The sequence below is a fragment of the Talpa europaea genome (assembly GCF_964194135.1).
Source record: "Talpa europaea genome assembly, chromosome: 11".
Lineage (NCBI taxonomy): Eukaryota > Metazoa > Chordata > Mammalia > Eulipotyphla > Talpidae > Talpa > Talpa europaea.
In genome coordinates this window covers 63,971,284-63,994,112 of record NC_140078.1, presented here as the reverse complement: position 1 = coordinate 63,994,112, position 22,829 = coordinate 63,971,284, and the positions used below count along the sequence as shown (strand labels likewise).

Here is a 22,829-nt window from a genome sequence, read left to right as displayed (position 1 = left end):
ACTGTCTCAACTGTATTAGCTGGTCTTGATGCTGTCATTCCCACACCAAGATTATCCCGAGTTCTTGTCCACATCAGAAGCCCCCTTGAGCTAGACCTGCCCATTTACTGAGCTCACACTGTGTGCCAGGCAAATGCTGGTCCTTCATATGTGTTCTTTCAGTGAATCCTCATAAAAGTCTAATAGGGTTTTTCCCTCTTATTTCCTAGGAAATGAGTACTTTTGTGCAAGTGATTTATGGAGGGAACACTCTCATGGGGAATATGTAAAGAAATAAGGGAAGAAAGTGGGGTGGGGCAGGAGAAGAAGGACTAAGCAGGGATATGGGTTCAGGTAAAGCTTAGCATTGGCCTGACCTTCTGGGCAGTTCTGGAGTATGAATGACCCCACAACATTGTCTTACTTTGAGGCAAGGAGACTGGGCTTTTATTCATATCGATTGGTTATTGGTTATAGGACAATGGAAAGGGATGAGCAGGGAGCTGGGGTCAACCACCTATATATATCTCTGGATGAGATATCTCTTGTCAGCCAAGGGCAATTGTTTTGGAAAGAGTATAACTGTTAGCAGCCATGTTCACAGCAACTGGGGGAGTGGGCATGCTGGACCAGTGCAGGGCATCTGGGTAGAGCACAAATATCCTACATATTAATATCCTTCTACATTGCACAGATGAGGAAACTGGTTCAGAGAGGTTAAGTAACTTGTCAAAGGTTATCCAGCAAGTAAGAGATGCAATAGGTTTTGAAGTCAGGTCTGAAGCCCATGCTCCAAGCCCTAAAGCTAGTCTGCTGGTAATTTTTCAGAGGGTAAGGAAGTCAAGGCCACGGGTGGATACTCTTCCAATGTCCTCTATGCCACCAAGTGCCCCCTCCATCCCGGGGTTGTGAAGAAGGGAGTCACAAAAAGCCTTTGTGTTTCTGCAAAAGTCCCTGAAGGTTGTGGTGTTGGTGAAGCTGGTTGCTAGGAGATATTTCTTAAGAAATGTCCCCTTGGAAAATGAGCTCAGTCTCTACCCACAGCCCCATGTTATTATATCTGGAATAGAGACTTCCCTGAGTGTGCTTCCCCCAAAGAATTAGAAGTAGATCTAATTCCTTCTCCAACTGGTTATTCCAGGCCCCAGCTCAGAGTGTATCTTGGCTGAAAAACAGTTCCTGTGCCAGACGAACTCAGAATCCTGGAAAGAAAGGTCCTTTGAGATGGTCTGACTGCCCTCCCCATTACATAAATGAAGAAAATGAGGCACAAGGAGCTGAGGGATCACACATTGAGTTAGTGGCAGAGTTAGGGTTAGTCTCTATCATTCCTGCAACAGGCAACTCCACCTACCTCACCCCACTCTTCAAACCCCATATGGTGAGAGATCAGGACCTCAGTATGTGAGCACTGGGATCATTTCCCTTTATTAATCCTTGGGTTTCAAAGCCTCTGTATGTACGTGTGTGGGGGGAGAGGATAATTGATTGTTACTCAAATGGCAAAGGGCAGATGGCATTTACTCAGAAACTGCTAGATCACAAACATTGGAGTAGGTGTTTTAGGCTCTTATTCTGCTAAATCTCACCTCTGGATCCTTTTGAGGTCAGTTTTTACTGTTTTTTCCCTTGACTAAGGATGACATTTTCCCTTTTCTTTGCATATGTAGCAAATTATGAGCCTATGCTCGATGTGTGTATATGAGATATGTTGTATAGACTTTGGATTCTGTAATCTTCTGAAGAATTTTATTTTAGCAGGCAGTACAGTTACTTGCTGGTTCCTCTGAAATTCCATGGAATTTTGTTATGGAGAATGTATGCAAAGGACAAGCAATTCCCCAAGTCTCCCTAACTTTATTACTGCTTAATAACTCCAAACTTCCTCCTCTGAGCACCTAGATGGATTTGACTTTAGGCCTTGTTAGGGCAGGTCTGGAGCAGCCCTTGCACTAGGACATGGTCCTCACTCCTAAGACACATCCTTTCTGGTGTCAGCTCTGTGTCTGGGGAGAAGGTTTCTCCAGTGCTCCACAGCATTGCTTGATTTGTAGAACCTCAGTTTGCTCTCAACCCTCTAATAGCTGCTCTCTAGTAAACCTTGGATAATCTCACCCTGTGCATACATAGCCCTGCACTTGGGCAAAGATTTGTGGGTCCTGGGGGGATCTACAGAGAGACTTCTGGGTCCCTCTCCAAGGTCGCGTCCTGCAGTTCCCTTTTTGTCTCCGTTGTCCCAAACTCTGATCTCTGCCTCCTGGGCTCGGAGGGACTGTTATGGTCTGTTTGGGCTCCAAGGCCTTGTGCCCTGCTTAGGAAATTGTCCCAGGATGAGTGCCTGGTGAGTATGTGAGTTTCCCTGCCCTCAGGATCACAGTACTATTGTCCACTGCTTGCTCACAACTGCCTCAAAACAGTTGCTTCTTATTTTGTCAAGTGTTATGTTGTTTTAGTATGAGGGCTGATCTGTATTAGGTTCTCCATCATGGCCAAAAGTAGAAATCTAGCTAATAGTTGGACACTCTATATATTATCCTGGTATACTCACAAGAACCCCGAGAAAAAGGGATTAATATCCTTACTTGACAAGTGAAGAAACCAAGGTTAGAGGGTTGCAGTAATCTACCCAAATGACAAAGTGTTGGAGCCAAAGCAAGTTTCAGAGTCCATGTTTTATCCCTGTACTATCTTTGCTTTCAGTGGAAAAGCTAAAATCAAAACAAATTTCATTTTCATCTTCACCAAGACAGCAGTGTTTTTTGAGCCGATTTATGCATTTTCCTGTATCCCATCACTCTCCATGTACATTTATTCTTGTTTCTACCATTGCCCCCTGGACTTGGCCATCATCACCCTTCACATGGATGATTGTAGGCTTTTCTGAGTTTCCTCCTGGTGGGTGAGGGTAAGGAAACTAGTGGGGAAAAGAGGAGCTGCCATGGTGAAAGGAGAATGAAACACCCTGAAATCACCCTGTCTTCTGTTGTTCATGCCTCGGTTTACACCTCTGGGTGTGGGGGGACCTATGACTTGCTTCTAATTTGCTTCTAATAGAATATGGCAAACCACTGGCATGTCACTCTTATAAGTATGATAATATATGTTTTAATGTATAATTGTGGATGTGTTTGTGTGACTCCATCTTGCTAGTATGCACTAACAAGAGACTCTCCTTGCTTACTGGATGAAGTGAGCATGCTGAAAAGTCCACGTGGCAGAACTATGGGGTGGCCCCTGGGACCTGAGGACAGCCTCCAGCGAATCACCAGCAAACATCTGGGCCCTCTGTGTTACAACAGTGGAAATACTGCCAACAACTTGAATGAGCTCAGAAGCAGATGCTTCCCCAGTTGAGCCTCAGGTGAGAGTACAGCCCAACTAACCCCTTGTTTGTAGCCTGAGAACCTCTGAGCTGATGGCACACCTGAGCTTGGCCTGGACTCCTGCCCATGAAAACTGTTATTAATGTGTGTTGTTTGCGATACTTTGTTATTGCAACAATAGAAAGCTGGTACAATGGGCTTTGGAGAACTGGGTTAAATTTCTGTCCCACATACCAGTTGTGACCTTGCATGAGTGACCTCTCCCCTCTGGAGCCCAGCTTTCTCATTTATAAATGAGGTGTAAACTGGAAGAATTAGAGCTAATGAATGGAAAGCACCTAGTGTAGGACCTGGAATAGTGTGTGCTCAATAAATCAGAGCAGTTATGTCTTACTGTAATTTTTAATTTTCTTCATTTACTCTCTAAATTTCTAGTATTTATCATGATCACTTTGATAAATAGAAAAAGTAATCTTGCTTAAAGTAATTAAGGAGAGAATTGACTTGTCTGAGGGGATAGAGCTATTCAGCAGCAAAGCCAGAGGATAGCCTGAGAATCTTATATCAGGGAACCTTCCAGAAAAGCCCTTTCCTCGTACCTGGGATAGCAATAATAACTACCATAAGAACCAGGCCCTTCACCTCTACTAAACTTGCAAGATGGTCTAATTATCCCCATTTCTCAGAGGAAGAGACTGGGGGTCAAAGAGTTGAGTCACTTACCTGAAACCCCACAACTGTTAAGTGCCTGAGCTGGGATTTGCCTCTTGTACCTGGAAGGAACCACCTAGTCCACACCATCCAAACCTGGCTGGGATTCTCCCTCCCTGTCTTAGAGGTAGCATGTGGGACACCTGGGCTTTCTGGAACGGGACAAAGGCAAGGAAATCAGCCCCAGATCCCATTACGCCAGGGGAGATCACATTTCCCCCATTCTGGCGCCGTGAGCAGGGCAGAGAAGCGGGCAGGCAGCCACTTCCTTGGTTATTCAAGTAGAAAATTACAGGTGCCCAAAATAGCCAGGGCATTCTTTTATTTATGAATAAGCAGTGAGTCTGTGGAACTGGAATGGGCGGGGTGGTTTATGTGGATCTCTTTCCACTGGTCACCTTCTTGAAATCTGCAGGGATCCATAGCTCTCAGGAGATGCTCTCAGAAGCTGGGGGACTGGGAGGAGTGAGCAAGACCATTTCTAGGGCCTGCTCATAGGAAAAGGGGTGAGCAGGTCTGACCATGAAGGAGCCGGAAATGGCCTGAGGCCTCGAGTTCCCAGGGGTGTAGGAATGGGGTACAGCTAAGGGTCCATCCCAGCCATCTCTCTTACTGTGTGACCTTGGGCGAATGGCTTATCCCCCCCGGCCTTAATTTCTTCTGTAAAAGGAGATGAGTCTTAAACTCATAGAAAAGTTTTTTCTCTTTTGATCATAAAGTTAGTACTTGCTCATTGTAGACAATATAAAAAGTGCCAAAAGGACACAAAAATAGCCATTATAGACGCCCTCTCCCCCAAAGCCCCTTCTCAATTAAGATAATCAGGATTAACATTTGGTGAATATCCTTCCAGTTTTTTTCTTTCTAAGCACATATAAAAAAATGACTGGTTCAATCACTGTGCTTCACAAACAAAACCATCAGTTATAGTCAGCAAAAGTTAGCCAACAAATATTAATTAGGCACTGCTCTAGACCCTGGGGTGTTATGGGGGTTCTCCAAACACCCTTACATCCTCTTTCTCTTTCTCCAGTTCCCTGGCAAGCACTTCCCTGCCCAGAGTACTCACTCAGAGTCACCTGTAACGTGCAAATAGTCAAAGCGTTGCCGAGAGGATGACATTAGGTAACACAGATGCTAGCACAGGCACAAGCAGCACTCAACGAATCCCACTGTTAATTGCTCTTATCACGGATGTTAATCCAAGAGGACTTACTGAATTTACCTCTTTCCACTTGGGTGAGGGGACCGAACTGTGGCTGGTTTAGCTCAAGAAAACTCTGGCCTTGGCATTTGGAGTTGGCTGCTTTGCCCCTGATGATGCTGCCCCCAGTTGGGCTGCTATGGACAGAGAGCCCCTCCACTCGCATCTTGGTGGTTGATGGAGAACAGGGAACAATTGCTCTCCCCCTTCCTACACTCCCTCCTCCATTCCTGCGCTCCAATTACCACCTCTCTGGAAGGACACTCACTACCAATGGCTGGCAGCTCCATGCCTCTGGCCGCGACTCCCCACATCCGCAATCTGAAGGACCTGACTGTCTCTTTGACCAGATAATAACAAAAATAGTAGCTATTCATAGAGCTGCCAAGCCTTATGTTTGGTAGGTTCTTAGCTGAGGCTGAGAGGTTGAGGAGGTGGCTAGTGAATAGGGGAGCCAGGAGTCAAAGTGAGGTTTGCATGACTTCACATACCTGCTCCCTTTGCTGTACTAGAACTGACCCTAATCAGCTAACCTCAGACCTTCCATGTCAAGCTCCTTGGTGTGGTTCCCTAGAACCCAAGACCTCAGCCTTTCCTGTCCTTTCTCCTGTAGCTCTCACCTTTCCCTGCCTCTGCCTCCTCCTCCACCCTGGCCAACTTGCTTGCAATTCCCTGGGTGGCAGCAAAGCCTAAAACCCTTCCACCTTCCTCTAGAAGCAAAGTCACCCCTCTCTTGGCCTGGCTCATTCCTCTAGGACTCTTAGATGGCACCTCTTCTGGGAAGCCTTCCCAGCTACCCCCTCCCTAAGATTGGGTACCCTAGGGCCATTACCTCCCTGTGAAGGGATAAGCTTGGAGGAGACCCAGCTTGCTGGGGGAGACTATCCCCATCCAGCACTCCTAGGGAGCTCAGCCTCCCATGACTGCCATATTCTTGCTCTGAGATGATGAGACTTTGCCAGGCCAGAGGCAGAAGATTAGAAACTTCAGATTTCATGGCCTATCCTTGGTCTCCATGTCATGTCTGCGCAGACAGCCTCCTGGTTCAACTACTGCATGGACCATGGTTCTTCAGCCTGTGGCTCCCAGGCATATAAGCCAGAGCTCAGAAGCCAAGAAGTGCCTGGTTATGGGCAGAGTGGGCCAGGGGCAGAGGGCTACCTGCTGGTACATCAGCAAAGTGATTCTGGTACATCTCTCCCTCTCTCCAAAGTTCTCCTGGCTAAGCCTGGATGAGAAAACCTGGGTAAAAATCACCATTGGAACTTTCTGCTGATTCTGGCCTGGCTCTGGAATAGCAGGGTTCAGAGGAGAGAAAGTCTATGGTCATTCAGATCCTAGGCCTGATGCAGTGTCTGGCTCAGAGTGGATGTAATCTCAGGAAATATTTGCAGAATGTAGAGGTGAGTTCCCTTTATGGCTCCCTGGCCAATCATTCATTCATTCATTTTCTCTTGCCTGTCATGTATCAATCTGTGCTAAGCACTGAGTATCCAGAGTGGTGACAGGGCCCTGTTCTCATGGAGCAGGCACACTGGCTGGGAAAGCGAGACATGAAACAGTGAAGGAAATAACCAAATAGCCAACTGAATAATTTCAGTTGGTGATGAAGACTGGGAACCAAGATGGTCCCCAATACTTTAGCTGGACGGGTCAGGGAAGGCCTCTTCTCTCAGTCCTGGGAAGAAGCAGGAAAGGGTACACCACGTGGAGGGAGCAGCAGAGGCAAAGGCTCTGAGGTGGGAAAGAGGTTGGCCTGTCGGGAAACACAGGGAGTCCAGGCTGGTTGGAGCAGAGTGAGGGAGAGGAAGCGTCATAGGTAAGGCTGGAGTGAGGTCGCAGAGGGCCTGTTGGCTGTGGATTTCCTGGTAATTGCTCTTCAAGGGTTTCACTCTGGAGAATAGAGGATCAGATTCTGAATCAAAGTCGCTCATTCAGTCTCTCCTGTGTGGGAAACCACTGCAATGAATGGAGCTAAAGTGAACCGAAGCTCCTGGAGAACAGCCAGCAGAGGACGTGGGGTTTCACTGGCATGATGTCTAACTTCAGGTGCCTGGAGGGGTCCAGGTCCAGCAGAGCAAGGTCACAGTGATGGGTGAATTGTGTCTCCAAAGACATATGTTTGAATATGGTACCTGTGAATGTCGCCTTATTCGGAAAGAGGGTCTTTGCGGATGTGACCCAAGTTAAGATGAAGAGACTAGGGTGAGCCCTGAGCTTAGATGCCTGGTATCCTGATACGTAGAGAAGACACATAGACACACAGACAGACAATCAGACAGACAGGACGAAGGCATGTGACCATGGAGTGATGTATCTACAGCCAAGGGATGATATGGATTGTTGGCAACACCAGAAGCTTAGAGAAAGGCATAGAGTCACCCTTGGAACCTTCAGGTGGACATGGCCTTGCTGACACCTTGATTTCAGATTTCTGGCCTCCAGAACTGTGGGAAAATAAATATCTGTTGTTTCCTGCCACTAGGTTCGTGCTAATTGGTTATGGCAACCGCAGGAAACTAATGTCACTTCCCAGGACCCGGCTGTGATCACAGAGTCACCACAGGGCCTTCACAGGCACTGATTGCTTTGGGGCCTGCAGGGCGTCATGGCAGGACTCTGAACTTCTATCACATTGTATGCTCCAAAATGACACCAAGTTTTTCCCAAGAGCTGAGGTAGATAAGGAAACCCCCCCTGGGTGATATCTCAGAGTAGGGACCCCTTCTGATTTCTGGCTGAGTGCTACAGATCCTGGAGGTGACACATTTCACAGGACATGACAGGTCCCCTTCCGAGTTTCCCTGGGAGCAAGATATCACCCAGGGACCAAGCCAGGCCTCCCAACTTCCCTCACTGATGTTTTTGGCCTCCTCTTAGATTTAGATGATAGAAGAAAAGTTCCAGCTCCTTGCCCTTTCCCTCTACCCCAGCCCTGAGATTTGATCTCTCACTTAAACAAAGCCCCTCGTTCATGTCACTTCAGGAAACACAATGTTCTGAAAGCAGATCCCTGGGCCAGTGAGGGAGCTGGGCTTTTGGGCTTCTGCCTTCTCAAAAGCCAGCTTTTGATTTGGCCTCTCCTACCCCACCTCCAAGCCCTTTCACCGTGGAAATTAAATTCTTCTGAACTTTAAGGCCCCTCTTCAGCGCTGCTCCCAGAGGGCCACCACCGGCTAGTAACTCTACCCAGCAGGGTGAAGGTTTATTCTGGCTTGAAAGACACAGTTTCATCCTGACACTTGAAAAACAAGTCAGTGAGAACGTGGGCTGTGGCGTCAGATGTATCTGGGTTCATGTCTCGGCTCTGGCACTTGATGGTTGTGTGATTTTGAGCGGTGAACTTATCGTCTCTGAGTCTGAGTTTTTACCTTGGTGAAACGGGGACACTGATGTATTTGTGGCCAGATTTGTGAGGATTCTGAGAGAATTCAATTATTGAAAAGCATTCTTATTTTTATCTTCAGGAAGTGCGTAGTTTACAGATGAGAAAGATCATCGCCTGAGAGGAATGTGACTCTGTAGGGTGGCCTCCGTTTGGCTTGCAGCATGGGCCAAGGTTGGGCAGTGCTGTGCAAGGTCTCTACAAGCTCTAAGATTTTGGTGCATTTGGGAGGATTCTGAAGCCCTACTTGCATTAACACAGCGATCTGACCCCACCCTTTCATGGCCAGGCTGCTGAGAGGGGCTAATGACAGCACATGCTTGAGGCCCTGGCGCTGCATCTTTTGGGGGATGACTGTTCCACACTGTCTGTTGTCTCATTGTACCCCTACATCAGTGGGTACCAAACTCCCAACGCTACTTTGACAGGATCCAAGTGCTTTGACATTTAGATCCCTGAATGGGAGAACATCTTTGGAGGCCACTCAGGACCTCTGAGGTGAAATCTTTTGCATGGTCTTGGGTGGGGAAACCTTCACTAAAAGGAGAAGCTTGAACTAAGGGAAGGGAATGAAGGAAATATCCTTCTCTTTGTCCAGGAAAGGAGATTGGCCTTCTATGGCCTGAGGATGGGGCGAGGGCAGCCATCTTGACTTCTCCCCCTTTCTTCTTCTAAGGCATTAAACACCTTGGAGTGAAATAGAGGCCCAGGTGCGTACCTGAAGAGTATGGGGCACAGGGGATAGGTCTGGGAGGGCAGCTGGGGGTTTCCTCATTCTTTTTCCTGAGTACTTTCTCTTTGTGTCTTTGTGTCTCCTTTTTCCTCTTGGTTACTTTTTCTTTTTCTCTCAGCTCTATTTTGAACAATTGAGAAAAGGAAAGAAGAAACAACAACAACAAAAAGAATGTTGTCTCAATCAAAGAGTCTGAGGCAGATCCATAATTGGGCTTTTTTGGGAGGGATTCCTGTGGCAGGGCAAGTGGAGAGGTAGGTGGGAGTGTGGGGCATCAAGACCCCACTTGAACCAGTTCTGTGGTAGTCCCAACCGAGAACCAGGAATTGGGAGACCCCATTAGACTTGGGAAGGGGAGCTAGTCAAGCGGTTCTTTCAAGTCAAGCGGTTCTTTCAGTTCCTGGGATATGCCTTTGGGCCTTCTAGATCCTCTTGTGTCTCTTGTAAACCTTTTCCATCTGCCTGACCAGTTAACCATTCTTCAGACCCCAGTGTGGGCATCTGGGGGCTCCCTCAACTGCTCTTACTTTGTGCTCCTGCCCCACCCACTTCTGTGCTTACTGTCCTCTGTGCTTCTCTTGTCAGGGCACCCAGCACCTGCCCTGTCATCGCTGGTGACTTGCTTCTCTCCTGCTGGGCTGTGCATTGCCAGGGCAGGCCTGAGACCTACCTGTTCACTGTTCTCTGGTCTGTCTCCCAAGTGTGGGGTCCTGGTGCCCACTAGGTGCGCTGTCAGTGTTTGAATCAATGATGAACAATCAATGAGGGATTTGTATTTGGCCAGGCAGTTGCTCAGGTGGAAAGTGTGTGTGTGTTGGGCAGGTGGTGGCTGAATGTGTGTATGTGTGTGCGTGTTGGGCAGGTGGAGGCTGACTGGGACATGAAGGAATTTGCCAAAGCATTAAACCTTTAGAAGGAAAGGAAGGGGCATGAGGGAGAAATTGAGCGGCCTATACTATGTCCTTTCCTCAGTCTGAGGTTTTGGTGGATCTTTCCATGAGCCTGGCCTTTAACCCTCAAATTCCTTCTTTGGGGACTCAGCCTCCCTCTCACCCTCCCTTCCTTCCTCAATTTTTGGAGCACCTATTATGTGTAGTACTGGGGACACAATGATGAGCCAAAAGTCAAGTGTCGTCTCTGTCACCTCGTGGATTAAATCACTGCACCAAATATGAAATTACAGCCCTGGTCCATACAGTGGAGACAATGCTGAGAGCATAAAGGTAGAGTCAGGGGCACTTGTGCTGTAGGGTCTCTGAGGGAGCTCCCCCCTTCTAATCTCCCTGGCCTCTTCGCTGTTCTCCTTCATAATCCTTCAGGCTTAGTAAAGTCTGTGGCCCCAGTTGCACACATGTGACCCCAGACAAGCTTGCACCATGCCCACCCCCCCTTCTCTAAGCCCCTGCATAGACATTTGAGATCCTTTCAGAGAAGCCTTCCTAGAAGCACCAGCTGAGCTGGCATCTTCCTTTCTTTCTATTTCTTTCCCTCCCAAGCTAGGCTACCAATGTTAGGAATTTTTTTGTTGCTGCTTTTTTCTACCAACCCTTGGAGCTTAAGAATTGAAACAATGTTAGTTTTGGGAGAGGTGATTGTAGGGCCGTGAGTGGTGACACTGTGAAGTAACAAGCTCTGTTCCTTCCTCTGGGCAGCCCTGGTTAGCACCTGGGCACAGACCCCACCGGCAGAGGCTAAGCTGTATTCCCATCCCTACTACCCATCCCTCATCTCCTCTGTGCAGTAGACAACCTGCACATCTGTCTGAGGCAGCCTGGACATTTAACCTCTGAACCCACCTTGGGGAGGCCAAGGGCAGAGAACAATGATAGTCCCATTGGGAAACCTGGGGGAAGAGGAAAACAGTGCCCTTTCCCTGCTTCCAAAGACCTCTCTGCCTGCCTTCAAATACCTTTTCAGCTGCTGCCAACACCATGCCCCCTTCTCACCCTACAGGAAGTGGGTCTGGCAGCCTGTACTGCAGCGGGGGAATGTTGGGGTGTTGGAGGGACAGAACTCAAAAACACCTAGCAGAGCAGCATCATGGCTGCATGTGTGGGTGCTCAGGTCTGACCCCCACATCCTTACTTTCCCTCACACCTTGATGGACTATATGTTGGGTGCAAAGTCAGAGCCCCGTGCACACCTGGCTCCAGAATACTTTTTTTTTTATTATTAATTTCAATGGGATTGCTGAATCATATGGCAGTTCTATTTTTAATTTTTGTTTATTTACTTATTTTTAATTTTATATATTTTTTACATCATTTTTCATTTTTGCTCAATGTATGCATTTTCATCTTGGTCATAGTCCCCATACAATTCCCTCCCCCCCGCCCCCGCTTGTTTTGATCCTACTCCCTCCTCCATTCCCATAGTGTGTCTCTTGTTTATAGTTGCTTGTTGATTTTTGATTTTTGCTTTATTATAATTAGTCTTTTTCCTAGACCCTTATTTAGGTTTTCTAAATTCCTGCTATGAGTGAGACCAGCCAGTATTTTTCTTTTTCTTTCTGGCTTATTTCGCTGAGCATGATCCCTTCCAGCTCCATCCATGTTGCTGCAAATTGCATGAGTTTATCTTTTTTGAATGCTGAGTAATATTCCATGGTGTATATGTACCACATCTTCTTGATCCAGTCATCTATTTTTGGGCATTTGGGTTGTTTCCAGAGCTGAGCTATTGTAAATAGTGCTGCTATAAACATAGGGGTGCAGGTGCCCTTTTGAATTAATGTTTCTGTGTCCTTTGGGTAAATACCTAGGAGTGGAATTGCTGGATCACATGGAAGATCCATCTTTAGCAGGTTGCTGGCTCCAGTATACTTTTAGGAGCAGGTGGTGGGTGCTGGGTCTGGATATCAAGATGTGCTGGACTGTGACCAGGGAGGCTGTTTCAGAGAGGCACCTGGTGAGGCGCTGGGTGACCCTAGGAGCTGGGTGCAGTGAGGGGGCTGCTGGCAGGAACAGAGGATCAGCTCTTGTTGGGAGTGAAAATGAGGCACCTGAAAACTTCCTTCTGTCCCCCAGCTCCATATTCTGAGCCCAGGAGTTCTTTGGGAACCCAGCTGTGGAGGCCACAATGCTGAGGAGTGGGGAATTTGGACTCAGTTCCCCTCAGAGAAGAAGTCTGAGGTGAGCAGAACAGAAGCGAGGAGGGTGGCACAGGTGGCGGCAACCTCCTAACGAGGTCCTCACAGCCCCCTGAGCTGGGCCAGGGTAAGTGGAACCCTCCTGGGCCCTGGTGCCAGGCAGGCCCATCCATCTTCTGTAGGGATAATTGTTTAGAAAGCCAGTGGGCCCAGCCAGATGTGTGCCTTTTGGGTTCCGTAAGAATGAAAGCTCCCTTTCAGGCCATTTATCAAATTTAGCCGTGGCTCCCATATCTTCCCCCTTTTGTTTCAGTCAGGGAAATTTTCTTCTAATGAAGATGAATGCAAAGCAATGAGCATCTTAGCAAACATCAACAGAGTCAGAACACAGGATCCACTCAGGGAAGCGGAAAACCTGGATGATGACTAGGTTTGGAGAAATGTTTTAGAAAATGCTTATGTCCACGCCTTTGAGGGGTTACTCTAATAAACTTGGGGGTGCAGACAACTCCCTCTCTGCAGAAATTGCACCTAGCAGTGACATTACCAGCACCATTCCCTGAGTGCCTAATATGTGCCTGGTACCTCACCCCTTCCTGGTACGGGAGGTGAAATCATTTTCCCATTTGACAGATGCAGATGAGGAGACTGAGGCTCAGAGAGATAAACAAGTAGCCCTGATGGGGTCCTGGGTGGGATTTGAACACCCAGCTTAAAAGCCCACCTTCATGTGCACTGCCAGAGGAGTTTATTGTTAAAAGGTCAGGCTCTCTTCACAGCTCAAATCTCATCTCCACCACTTACTATCTGGGTGACCTTGAGCTTCTTGTTTAATCTCTCCATGCTTTTGATTTTTGGGGGTGCTAAAATTCCTACCTCCAAGAATTATTTAAAATTAGTGAGAAAATTGATACAAAAATGACAATGCAGGGCGGAGCAACATGGCGGCGAGGAGACGCTGCGAGTAAGATCTCCCATTAAAAAAAAGTTAATAGGGAGGAAAAGCGGCAGGTCCCAGTGAGAACTGGGACATGGAAGATAAACGGGTGACTCCAGCAAACTACCCGAAGAAGAAAGTGGCCATAAAAGAGGACTAGAAGGGAGGGAAGCGCAGAACCCTGCTCCCCTCCCCCGCCCACAGAGGCAGCACTCTCCGACCGGCAGAGAGGAGGAAAACAACAAACCAAAACGGCCACCAAGAACAAACGACGCAGCAAGCGGGACTGTGAGTGGAAAGGAACTATTGCAGCCACCACACCCCTTGAACGGGAGCTGAGGCGAACCCTGCAGGATTCGCCGCGGCGGTGAGCGAACGGCTCCGGGCGCCATTAGAGAAGAACAAAGACCCCGGGAGACTCGCACACAGCCCGGGCTGCTGATGACTCCTGGAGGAACCAGAGGGGAAAAGAGAAGCCCACCCAAGATGCCGGCCAGTCCCAAAAACACAGTGTCCCAACGCATACGGCAAATTAGAAAACAGACAGTAGGGAGGAGAAGAACCACACGCAACCTAGCAACTCTCCAGAGAAAAAGCACACCACAAAAAGAAAACCAGCCCCCAGATTGCAACGACAGTAACTTGGAAGAACTTCTGAGCCTTCCAGAAAGAGAATTTAAAATTGCCGTGATTAAAAAGCTGACAGAAGTCATAAAGGAAAACAATGATAAGGGAAAAATAATCAACGATCAGAAGAATGAAATTGAGTCCCTAAAGAGGGAAGTAAAAGAAATGCAGGAGATCAAAGAATTAGTGGAAGAACTAAAGAATTCTGGGAAAAGCAATGAAAGCAGAATTGATGAAATGGAAGAACGAATAAGTGCTCTTGAAGACACAGAAATAAAAAGAACCAAAACAGAAAAGGAAAGAGAAGTACGAAGGAAAAAGAATGAAGAAAGACTTCGGGAACTATCTGACTCCATGAGGAAAGGAAATATAAGAGTTATAGGAATACCAGAAGGAGAGGAGAGAGAAGTAGGAACAGAGAAAATATTCAAAGAGATAATTGAAGAGAACTTCCCAAATGTGAAGAAGGAGCTGAAAATTGATATACAAGAAGCAAGAAGAACACCAAACTTCCACGACGAAAGAAAAAATACAGCAAGACACATAATAGTAAAGCTCCCAAGAATCCAGGACAAGGAAAAAATAATGAAGCTGGCAAGAGGGAAGAAACAGATAACATTCAAAGGAAAGCCAATCAGGCTGACATCAGACTTCTCCGAAGAAACACTACGGGCAAGGAGAGAGTGGAGGGACATAGTCAACAGACTCCAAGAAAACAGATGCCAACCAAGAATACTCTATCCCGCAAAGCTCTCCTTCCTCTTTGAAGAAAGAATATGGACCTTCCCAGACAAACAGAAACTCCGGAATTTCATTGCAACTAAACCCCCACTCCAACAAATACTACAAGGAGTCCTAAAGCCAGAACCTCAGAGGGACGAATAACAATGAAAGAAGGCCAAAAAAAAAAAAAAGTTATTAAAAGAATAAATAAATAAAATCAAAGGAAAGACAAACACAATGGCAAATACAGATGTTAACATATCAATATTAACTCTAAATGTAAATGGACTAAACTCTTCAATAAAGACACAGAGTTGCAGCCTGGATTAAGAAACAAAACCCAACCTTTTGCTGTCTCCAGGAAACACATTTAGCTACAAAAGATAAAAATAGGCTCAAAGTTAAAGGATGGAAAACAATCCTACAAGCAAATGGACCAAAAAAGAAAGCAGGAACAGCTATACTTATATCAGATAAAACAGATTTCAAACTCAAAAAGATAAAAAGAGACCCCAATGGTCACTACATTATGATCAAGGGGACAATACTTCAAGAAGAAATAACACTCATTAACATATACTCACCAAACGAAGGAGCACCAAAATATATCAGACAACTGTTGTCCTCTCTGAAAACAGACATCAGAGAAAACACATACGTAGTGGGAGACTTCAACACACCACTATCAACAATGGATAGATCAACAAGACAAAAAATAAGTAAAGAAACCAAAGCTCTAAATAAGGACCTAGAGCAATTGGGCTTAACAGACATCTATAGAACACTAAACCCCAAAAAAACGGAGTACACATTTTTCTCAAGCGCACACGGATCATTCTCCAGGATCGATCACATACTGGGGCACAAGACAAACATCAACAGATACACCAAGATTGAAATCATATCAACCATCTTTTCTGACCATGAAGGCATCAAACTAGAAATAAACCATAAAAAGAAGGCAAGGAACTTTCCTACCTCATGGAGATTAAAAACCACACTACTGGAAGACCACTGGACTAATGAGGAGATCAAAGAAGAAATTAAAAAATTTTTTGAATTGAACGACAAGGAGGACACCAATATCCTAAATGTATGGGATGCAGCAAAAGCAGTAATAAGAGGAAAATATGTAGCAATAGAAGCTCACATCAAGAAACAAGAAAGAACTCAAAGAAACAACCTAATCTCGAAGCTCAAAGATCTAGAAAAAGAACAACAAAAAAACCCCAAAACCAGTAGAAGAAAAGAAATAATAAAAACCAAAGCAGAAATAAATGAAATTGAAACTAAAAAAACAATCCAAAAGATCAGTGAAACCAAGAGCTGGTTCTTTGAAAAAATCAATAAAATAGACAAACCCCTAGCCAGGCTCACAAAGGAAAAAAGGGAGAAAGCACAAATAAACAGGATCATCAATGAAAGAGGAGAAATCACAACGGACACAGCAGAAATCAAAAGAATAATCAGTAACTACTATGAACAGTTATATGGAAACAAGTTTAACAATCTAGAGGAGATGGACAAATTCCTACAACTCTACAATCACCCAAAGCTAGATAAAGAAGAAATAGAACACCTAAACAGACCAATTACCATTAGCGAAATTGAAATGGTAATCAAAAACCTCCCCAAAAACAAAAGCCCAGGACCTGATGGATTTACAAATGAATTCTACCAAACATTCAGAGACGAATTAGTGCCTATCCTTCACAAACTCTTCCAAAAAATTGAGAAGGAAGGGACAATACCAAACACGTTCTATGAAGCCAACATTACACTAATACCAAAACCGAACAAGGACAACACAAAAAAGGAAAACTACAGGCCAATCTCCCTAATGAACACTGATGCAAAAATCCTCAATAAAATTTTAGCCATCAGAATCCAACAATGTATCCATAAGATAATTCACCACGACCAAGTAGGATTCATTCCAGGGGCACAAGGATGGTTTAACATCCGAAAATCAATCAACGTTATCCAACACATCAACAAAAAGAAATATAAAAACCATATGATAATATCAATAGATGCTGAGAAAGCTTTCGACAAAGTGCAACACCCATTCATGATAAAAGCCCTTGAAATTCTTGGGATACAAGGAACATACCTCAACATCATAAAGGCCATCTATGACAAGCCAACAGCCAGTATCATTCTCAATGGTGAAAAGCTGAAAGCAATTCCATTACGATCTGGAACAAGACAAGGATGTCCACTCTCACCACTGCTTTTCAGTATAATACTGGAAGTCCTAGCCAGGGCAATAAGACAAGAGAAAGACATCTAAGGAATCCAAATAGGAAAAGAAGAAGTCAAACTATCACTATTTGCAGACGATATGATATTATACATAGAGAACCCCAAAAACTCCACAGAAAAGTTAATTCAACTCATCAATCAGTTCAGTAAAGTGGCAGGATACAAAATCAACATGCAAAAGTCAGTAGCCTTCCTATACACAAACAATAAATCTGAAGAAGAAGAAATCAAAAAAACCATCCCTTTTGTTATTGAAACAAAAAAAATCAAATGTTTGGGAATAAATCTAACAAAAGAGGTAAAGGACCTATACAAAGAAAACTATAAAACACTGTTAAAAGAAATAGAAGAAGACACAAAGAAATGGAGAGACATCCCCTGCTCGTGGATTGGAAGAATAAACATTATTAAAATGGCCATCCTTCCAAAAGCAATATACAGATTCAATGCTATTCCAATCAAAATTTCAATGTCATTCTTCAAAGAAATAGAACAATTATTGATGAAATTCATATGGAATCACAAAAAACTCTGAATAGCCAAAGCTCTCCTGAAAAAAAAAGGGAATGGAGGCATTACACTCCCAGACTTCAAACTATACTACAAAGCCATAATCATCAAAACTGCATGGTATTGGAACAAGAACAGACATACAGACCAATGGAATCGAATAGAAAATCCAGAAATAAACCCACAGATTTATGGTCAACTAATCTTTGACAAAGGAGCAAAGACTATGCATTGGAGCAAAGAAAGTTTGTTCAATAAATGGTGCTGGGAAAACTGGGTCGCTACATGCAAAAGAATGAAGCTTGACCACTACCTCACACCATACACAAAAATCAACTCAAAATGGATTAAAGAACTAGACATAAGACCTGAAACCATAAAATATATAGAAGGAAATATAGGCGAAACACTACGTGATCTGCACATCAAAGATATCTTTACAGACACATCACCCAAAGCAGTGATAGTGAAGGCAAAGATAAACAGCTGGGACTACATCAAATTAAAGAGCTTCTGCACAGCAAAAGAGACAATAACAAAAACAAAGAGAAACCCCACCAACTGGGAGAACATTTTTGCACCCAACACTAATGATAAAGGACTGATCACAAAAATCTGCAAAGAGCTGATGAGACTCAACAACAACAAAGAAAATAATCCAGTCAAAAAATGGGCAGAAGAGCTAAAAAGAAACTTCTCTGAAGAGGAAATGCAAATGGCCAACAGGCATATGAAAAAATGTTCAACATCACTTGCCATCAGGGAAATGCAAATCAAAACTACCATGAGATACCATCTTACACCAGTGAGAATGGCACATATTAAAAAAACTAGCAACAACAAATGCTGGCGAGGGTGTGGAGAAAAAGGAACTCTTCTGCACTGTTGGTGGGAGTGCAAACTGGTCCAACCACTGTGGAGAGCTGTGTGGAGATTTCTGGACCTACTAAACATAGAGCTTCCATATGATCCAGCAATTCCACTCCTAGGTATTTACCCAAAGGACACAGAAACATCAATTCCAAAGAACACCTGCACCCCTATGTTTATAGCAGCACTGTTTACAATAGCTAAGCTTTGGAAACAACCCAAATGCCCAAAAATAGATGACTGGATCAAGAAGATGTGGTACATATATACCATGGAATATTACTCAGCATTCAAAAAAGATAAACACATGCAATTTGCAGCAACATGGATGGCGCTGGAAGGGATCATGCTCAGCGAAATAAGCCAAAAAGAAAAAGAAAAATACCGGATGGTCTCACTCATAGCAGGAATCTAGAAAACTTAAATAAGGGACCAGGAAAATGAATAACTATAAGAAAGTGAAAATCAAAATCAACAAAAAACTATGAACCAGAGACACTTTTAGGGGGGCGGGGGCGGGAGGGGAGGGATTGGGGTCAGAATGGGGGGGGCTGCAATTGTATGGGGAATATAACAATAAAATTTATAAAAAAAAAAGGCAAAAAAAATGACAATGCATGTGCACTGTTATCAGTAATATTTTCTTTTTAGTATCAGGATGTCATTTAACCTCATTTGGTAGTTTAATATCAGGTAGAATTAGGATCATGGCCTGTGGTCCTGGACTTGTCCAGGAACAGCCCAGGTCCATGAAAGGCCTGTCCCCTTCCTGGGGGAGGGACATTGGCACTGAGTGGTGTGCTTGGGGTAGAATGCCCAGATCCTGTTGGTCTCTGAATCTTCCCCATGGAGTTGTTTTTCCTGGATGCATTGCTGTCCGAGGACCTGTGGCCTCCTTGTGTAATGAGGGCTTTGCCCTGTGACAGGGGAAAGGGCTAGGCCTTGAGATAGGCATGGCTTTTGACCTGAGTGCTACTTCTATACCAGTTGTGCTAGGGTAGTTATGGATGGTGTGTGAGAAGGATTCTAAGGTAATCTAGATTAATGGGAAAGATGGCAGGGATTGATTCGTGATGTCTGCCATGGGTGAGGGAGTTGGGAGAAGCAGTACATGGGTTATATTTGGCCATTCTTGGGCTAGATCTTGCTAGGGTCTTTTCTAGGACTGGTCTCCAAGGTCATTTCCTCCATATTCACGTTCAGCAGATAGGATCTAGAGGCTGAGCTCATTCTCTGCTGGGAGGGGGGAGGATCAGGAAGAGTGTTCTGGAAGAGGGGAATGGGTGTGGCCAGACTTCAAGGCAGGACTGGGAAGGTAGCTCTGGGACCCCCTGGGTGGGGTAGAAGGAGGGTGTTGTGTCAGATAATCTACCAGCCCTGATCCCTAGCTGGTGGCCCACACTGACCCCTGCAGGCAGGAGTGAGCATTGCTGGTAGCAACAGCCCCAGGATATCAACCTTTTAGGACAATGTAATTCCGGGGACTTTGGGGCAGGCAGCACCCTCCAGGCTGGACTACATGTGAAATAAAGAGAGGCTGAAGTGGAGGCCAGCACAAGGAGGCCCATGGGGGTTATCTAGCCCATCACTCTTCATTTTGCAGGTGAAGTTCAGAGAGCTTCCTTCATGGGGCCCATAATGTATTTTATTTTAAATTTGAAAAATATGGGATGGGCTGGGTCAACAGAAAGTTTAGAGCCAAGCAAAACAGTCAAAATCCCACTCTCTCCTCCACTAGTTGCATGACCCCGGCTAAGAAATCACTTCTTGTCTCCAAACCTCAGTTTCCTACTCTGTCATATAGCTCATCAGGAGTTGTTTAAGGCCTGGAGATCCCTGTTTATTGGGACCCCTTGGGTGTCAGTGCTAAGCACTATGCAGGCACCATCATCTCATGAAACCTCCTATGAGGCCATGGGAAGCAGCCCCATTTTACAGACAAGAGGAGCCAAGATCCAGAGGGGTTCAGTTTTTCCAATGGTAGGGAGCTGGGGAGCGGGCACCTGGGCATCCTGACCACACTGCTGGGACCACAGTGTTGCGCCCTGTGGACCACAAACATGTATGAGAATCCCTGGAGAGCTGGTGAATAAATTCACCTCCCCAGAGACTCTGAGCCAGGAGTTCTAGGTGACTATTCAAGTAGGTGACTATTCAACAAGCCCCCTCCCTGCCCCATCTTTGAAGCCCACACAGGGATCCAGAGACCACACTTTCAGAAACACTAATTGTTGGTGCTGTCTGCAGGCTCCCAGCTGAGAGTTCAGATGCAGAAGGTGATGGATGAAAATAAGTAGAAGTCTAATAATGACAGCATAGCTTATATAGCCCACTGTGTACCAGGCACTGTTTCAAGCACATTACTGATTTCCATTAATTTCATTCTCACCATGACCTCTGAGGTAGTGACTACTCTCCCCATTCTATTGGTGAGGAATTTAGAGAAAAATGCCAATAACTTGCCCGCAGCCCTACATCAGGTAACAGCTAGTTAGCCAACTTCATTAGAATGAGCATTATTTTTCATCTAGCGCCTGCACCCCTCTGTGCCCACACTCCCCTTGTGTAGGGAGCTGGGTGGTCAGGGAGTCTGTATGCAGAGCAGTAGAGAGGTTTGTGCAGAAGACTTGAGCCTTAGAGACTGGGCAGCTCCCAGGTTTGTTCTGGGGGCTCTGCCCTGAGCCCTAGCCAGACTTCTAGATACAAATCTTGGCTATTCTCTCAGGGAAGGGGCCCAGATGGGTGAGCCCCTCCCCTGAGTAGATCCAGTCTCCCTTCCCAGGTCCAGGGCCAAGCAGGACACTCGGGGGACTCCTACCTTCTTCCCTTGGGCTGCTCCCATGGCACGAAGTGGGCGCTGGGCCTGGGTGGGCCTCGGAGGGCCAGGCGAGGGGGTCTTTTCTTCTGGTCCTGATTTCAGGAGGGGCCCAAGGGGTTCCCCAAGCTAAGGGCCCCGATCCTCTCGCAGCTCATTCTCCTTGGGCACAAAGACGGCTTTCACAGCTGCTCCTAAGCCCAGCGCTCCTCGGGCAGGCTTAGGGTGACTGATCCTGACAGAGGGGCCAGTGTCCCCAGAAGTCCCACGTGTCCTCCTGTGGTCCCGCAGTTCCTTTCTTCCTGGACCCCTGCCTCTCTCAGGAAGGGAAACTGAGGTGGCCAGGGTGGGGGAAAGTCAGGCAGTACGCTCACAACACAGTCCGCAGCTCAGCCTGGCCAGTGACCTCTGTCAGCCCAGCGGGCTGGACTTGGCCTTCTCACCAGGCAAACAGGATCCAGACAGTGGAGGCTGCGTGGGGCGGCGGGTGCAGGGCGGGAGTGCACAGGGCTGTAAACTTCAGCTGAACAACTATGTTAATAATGGATCTTTGAGGACACGTGGGCCTGGGGCTTTCCCAGAGCAGAGACTCCGAGAGCAGAACACTTCATTCACCCAGGCAGTGTATCGGGTGGGAGGTCTCGAGGGCCTCTGGTCTGGGCTCAGGCCAGGAAACTATCTGAAGGCCGATTCCACGCTGAGGCCAAGTTCTCAGAGTCCTGCCGGCAGCCACCCTCCTCCTCACTGGCCACCCCCTAACTTCTCTGTTGCCAGTATGGAGTCAGACTGAGCCTGGAATCACCTTGGTCTTGGGTCAGACTCTTCTTCACATCTTCACAGTTGTGTGATCTGGGGGACATGCTTTAATTTGGGTCCCACTTTCCTCATCTCTGTGTGTGTGGATGGTGGGTGCTGAGAGTGAAAGGGGTGGGGTGTGGGTGGCTGAAGCCAGCAGTTAGTTAAAGCATGAATCAAGTCCTGTCATTCCCTGCTTGAAAATCTTCCACTGGACTCGAGGGGGGATAACAGTGATCCCCACCAAGGGCTGCAAGGATGAAATGAGGTAATTCACGTAGCTCTGTACACAGCATATTTGGACAACAATGGTTCTCCATAGAAGTTGGGTGCTGCGAATACTGATGAGGCTGTTGATACGGATGATAAATCCACTGCCCGTTGGCGAGTCCAAAACAATCAGTTTTGGGGACAACCAGACACTGCAGTTGCTCAAATAAATGTGGTTAGAGTGGATGAATAAATGATGGAGGATTAAATGAAATAGTGTAAGTATGAAGAGTGCTTAGCACAGCCCTGACTCCGAGCAAATGCTCACAGCATGGCGATTAATGCTGTTACTATTGTTGCTGTATTTCCCCATCATCTAAGACCCAGCTAAGTCCCCCCTCCCCCCCAAAAAAGGCTTTTTCCTGCTGCCCTTCTTTTGGGCTCACCCTTGACTTTCCTATTCTTGACTTCCCCATTTTCCCCTCTGTTCCAGATATGACCGGGATGCAGCTTCCAATTTCCTGCATTCAGGTGAGCACCCATGAAATTATAAAGGGCAAGGATTAATTGGCATTCAGCCAGAAGAGTAAAAATGCCGTAAGTCACCCCTGAAGATCAGACTCCTTTGGCAGCTGTCCCATAATTATCCACCAG

At 46.1% G+C, this 22,829-nt stretch overlaps 1 protein-coding gene across 1 annotated transcript in view; it reads right to left on the bottom strand.

Annotated features, from left to right (window-relative positions):
- FAM107A (family with sequence similarity 107 member A) overlaps positions 1 to 21,197 on the bottom strand; it is a gene marked incomplete at both ends in the record, with an annotated part of 51,153 nt that extends 29,956 nt beyond the window's left edge. Inside the window, one exon of the mRNA XM_084247577.1 lies at positions 21,174 to 21,197. Coding sequence (XP_084103703.1) covers positions 21,174 to 21,197 — 24 coding nt within the window. The remainder of the gene's footprint in view (positions 1 to 21,173) is intronic.
- Between the last annotated feature and the right edge of the window lie 1,632 nt (positions 21,198 to 22,829).